Source organism: Arachis hypogaea, chromosome 3 (assembly GCF_003086295.3).
Source record: "Arachis hypogaea cultivar Tifrunner chromosome 3, arahy.Tifrunner.gnm2.J5K5, whole genome shotgun sequence".
Classification (NCBI taxonomy): Eukaryota; Viridiplantae; Streptophyta; class Magnoliopsida; order Fabales; family Fabaceae; genus Arachis; species Arachis hypogaea.
Window position 1 is genome coordinate 1,011,290 of NC_092038.1, and position 3,932 is coordinate 1,015,221.

A 3,932-nucleotide genomic window follows, 5' to 3' on the forward strand; every position below is an offset into this window, starting at 1 on the left:
CTGTCTCTTCCAAACGCTACCTTAAAAAGGTGCTACACGGCATGGAGTCTCTTGTTGAAAAAGAGAGTATCTAATGTGTGTGAGACTGTGAGTGTAGGGGAAGGGTGTTTTGTTGACCAAAACAAAACACCTGAGAACCCAAGAAAAAAAGGCCTACTCTTTTTGGTTTTTAAAGTTTAGACAGAGAATGTTGCTGTAAAAAATCACATCAATGCTCTTTGAACCTTGTCCAAAAAAAAAAAACATGGTCTTTCAACTCTCTCCCAAAAAGGAAAAAGAAAAGTGTTCTTAAAACATTCATACACAACCCTCCCCCCTTTCCCCTTCTTTCTTTTAACCAGGTGATTAGTTAGCAAAACCCTTTTAATTATTATTTGCAACTGCAGTATTTGAATTTAGACTTGTAGATGCTACTTTAACCTCTCACTAACACTGAAAGCTATTATCACATGTAATTATATGGCATTTGGAAATAACGAGCATAAAGATTAACAACAGAATCTCTTTCGGATTTTTATTTTCCAGAGAGAACACAACACAATCCCTGGTATTACTTCTGTTATGTGTGACTACAAATTATTTATATATAGCTCATGGAAAGTTTAAGAGAAACTGCTACAACTTCAAAACCAATCTCACACAGAAGCAGTGGTCCCAATAAAATGCGCCGAGAGATGGATCAAACCGTTTAACAAAAGCTGAGCCTGCAACATAATACCACAAGATTTTATTCCAAATTCATCATTAAGCAAATAAACTGAAAACAGAGCAATTCACCAAAAATATTAGTCAAGACAGAAAATACAAGGCCGTGCAATAGTGACCTCATAGTAGAATTGTTAAATAATCTAGCAAGAACTCAGCAACAACAACAATAGGCTTTGTTCATAGTTGGATCGCCTACATGGATAACATAACATACCTGTAGTTGATGTTGCATTATCTTAAGAACCAGCTTGTGTTACAGTTCCAATTGTTTTTTGGTCAAATATTTCAATCCAGTAACCATCAGGATCCTTGATAAAGGCTATGCCTTTCATTTTCCCTGCAGAAAATTATTTAAAAGTATTTATTTATAAATTGCAATCATTTATTCATGGCATGGCCTCTGGGAACTGAAATGAATGTGTAACTGAGAAGATCATTACCATCATCTGGCTTCTTAACAAACTCGACTCCTAGACTCTGAAATCTTTCACATGCCTTGTAGGTGTCATCGACGGTTATCCCAATGTGCCCTGCAAGAAAGCAACAATAACACTAAGCACTTTTGCAAGGAAAATGGACTCAAATGAGTAACCAGGGAACAAAAAGAAAAAACAGATGTTACATACCAAAGCCACGAGGTTCAGAATTTCCATTGTGGTATCCTTTGAACTCTGGATCACTTTCGGTACCCCAATTACTGTACATTGTTTCACTGTTAGATAATATTCATTGAGACTGAAACAAAGAACATTTCTTTTTATAAAAGTGGTATTCCTTACTGTGTCAATTCAATCGTAGCCTTCTGAGAAAACGTCCAAACTGTTCTATCAACTGGATTACCGGGAGCTTCTGCCGTATTCTAAACAATAAAAGATATAAAATAAGATCAGGAACATATCCATGAATATAAGAACTAAATGCATATTTGCAAATCCAGTGTGCGATTTCATTTCATGCAAGTGTGCAATCAAATTTCGATAGTAAAGAGGTGCAGAAAAACAGCATTTCACATACCTCATAACCCATAAAGTATAAGCTGAACTTCATTTCTGGAAAGTCCAATCTCTTAAGCAACCTAAACCAACCAACACATTATCATCAGATTTCATTAAGCAGTTGGTAGCAATATCAATCTCAACCAAAGACGAAATTCACAATCAAATTCAGTTTTGTTCTTATACATAATACTAGTCGCAAAGCCATGAAATACTACCAATGCAAATTTTTTAAAAAAAGTACTTTTAGGTTTAGCAGAACTAGAAGTGGATATCTATTTACTACTCCAAAAAAAAGAAACTGATATTGTGTACGAGTTAAAACCATATTAGTTCTGCACAAATCAGTAACAGAAACAACTGATGTCCATGTTCAACAACTAACAGATAAATAATCCAGCTAAGAATTAAGTTAATATTTAAAAGAATGCACTTACGACATGCCCAAAACGCGAGAATAAAAATTAAGGCTCACTTTGGGGTCTTTGATTCTAAACATCTGCAATTGGAACACCACATAAAACAAAATCCAAACACCTGATTAAAACAATAAACGATTTAAAAAACTGAAATTTAGAAATTTAGGAAAAAAAAAAAAACTCACAGTTTGCTGCATGAAGTAACCCTTAGTAGCTGGATCAGGGGTAGCAGTAAGACCAGGGTTGTTAGCTGGTAACTCCTTCGGTTCCGAAGCCATTGAGAACAGACGAAACCCACTGAATTTCTGCAACAAGAGAAAAGGGAAAAATGGGGTTAGCGCTTAGAGCTTAGGGCATTGAAGGATTGGATGAAAAAGATGAAACTTTTGGAACCTTTGGTTTGTGGGTATGTGAGAGTTGGAAAGGGATTGAATTGGGAGAGAGGAAAAATTGGGGTTTGGCGATGAATCGGTGAAGGGGAAAGCGGTATAAGGTTGTGGTGAGAGAAGAGAAAGGTGCCATTGTTAGATTTTTGGTACTTATATACGCGAGTGAGTGCGTGAGAGTGAAAGGAATTACCTTTGCTACCTTGTGATGTTCGAATCAGATGAGAAGATGAGAGAAAGCTAGAACAAGTGGAAGTGAGTGCAAAGACGATCATGAATATACCTGTTCTCTGCATTTTATTAATCTAATTTAATTTTATAAATAATAAGTGCATAAAAATTGTATTTTTTTATATATAAAAATGATAACCTTAATAAATTGGTATTATTTGATAGAAAAAAAAGGTTTTTTATTTTTTTATTGTAGTACACGTAGTATTTTTTAATAATGTAAAATCTTACTGTATTTTTATTTTATATGAATATTATAAATTTGAGAAATAGATTTGTAGTTTTTTTTTTTAATTTGCAAATCTTAAAGTCAGATTTATTTTCTAACACAAAAAATATTTTTGAACAAATCTTTTAATTTAGGTTTGTTGAAATTTTTATGTTTTTTTATCCAAAATCAATCCTCAAGGGAATTTGGTTTTTTAGGGTGATAATGAAAATTTTGACAAATAAATTATTTTTATTGTCATTTTACAAAATTGTACGTGAGATTTTTATCTCGTATTTTCGTCTCATACGGCAGCTCATTTTTTTTGTTAGGAAAATTACATTTGTGTTATACTTGGTTATGGGTTTCTGAGTGCTAAATCAATATGTGGGACAGCTTTTGCTGAGTTGTAATGTGAAAAACTCGAACCATGTGAATTTTTTGTATGAAAAAATTTATGATCAAATTGGAGGGTCCGATTTGGCAGTAGAGAAAATTTGAATCTTCGACAAAGTAAATCGAACCATCCGTATTGTATATATATTTATTTATTTGTTTAGAAATTCGTGTATCAAATCGCATGGTTCGAGTTGATTATTATAATTTATTTTTGAATGAGCTGAAAGTAATCGCTGGGTCTGATTTATGTGTGCATATATATATAAAAGTGTGTAACTCTTAAAGAAGATTTCAGATCCCGTGTTCTTCTTCTTCTTGCTCGGCTTCTTCTTCTCCTTTTTTCTACCCGTGTTCTCTCTTATCTGATATGAAGTAAAAAATTTTGGTTGTGAAATTTCTATTTTTATTTAGGTGAGTGAGAGAAATGAATAATAGAGTTCTTTTAAAAGTGTATTACTTTGGTCAGATTTTGTTACAAACATCTGAATGAGTGAAATTTATTTGTGAAAATCCGTTATATCTTGTTATTCCCTTCACAATCTCATTTGAAGAGCTCAAAGGTGTGATTTGTGAGAAGATATATTCT

The 3,932-nt window shown here is 33.2% G+C and overlaps 1 protein-coding gene across 2 annotated transcripts; it reads right to left on the reverse strand.

The window, feature by feature from the left end:
* Positions 1-488: 488 nt before the first annotated feature.
* On the reverse strand, positions 489-2,835 carry LOC112785503 (lactoylglutathione lyase). Of its 2 annotated transcripts, none has more exons than XM_025828973.3 (9): positions 2,702-2,835; positions 2,308-2,427; positions 2,141-2,202; positions 1,723-1,783; positions 1,488-1,567; positions 1,335-1,405; positions 1,149-1,238; positions 923-1,045; positions 489-704 (listed from the first exon to the last, which is right to left on the reverse strand). In XM_025828973.3, the coding sequence occupies exons 2-8, from the start codon at positions 2,398-2,400 to the stop codon at positions 945-947; spliced, it is 558 nt and encodes a 185-aa protein (XP_025684758.1). In that variant the 5' UTR covers positions 2,401-2,427; positions 2,702-2,835; the 3' UTR covers positions 489-704; positions 923-944. The 2 variants fall into 2 exon arrangements, with proteins under 2 accessions (XP_025684758.1, XP_025684751.1); XM_025828966.3 differs by having other exon boundaries at positions 2,516-2,802.
* Between the last annotated feature and the right edge of the window lie 1,097 nt (positions 2,836-3,932).

What these genes read in the sequence shown, in the direction of transcription:
- LOC112785503 (XM_025828966.3), bottom strand. Translation starts at nt 2,644, where the DNA reads ATGGCACCTTTCTCTTCTCTCACCACAACCTTATACCGCTTTCCCCTT. An exon ending in GTTACTTCATGCAGCAAACT is followed by an intron (nt 2,203 to 2,307) that starts GTGAGTTTTTTT and finishes TTCCAATTGCAG; the next exon opens with ATGTTTAGAATCAAAGACCC. An exon ending in TCTCGCGTTTTGGGCATGTC is followed by an intron (nt 1,784 to 2,140) that starts GTAAGTGCATTC and finishes TGGTTGGTTTAG; the next exon opens with GTTGCTTAAGAGATTGGACT.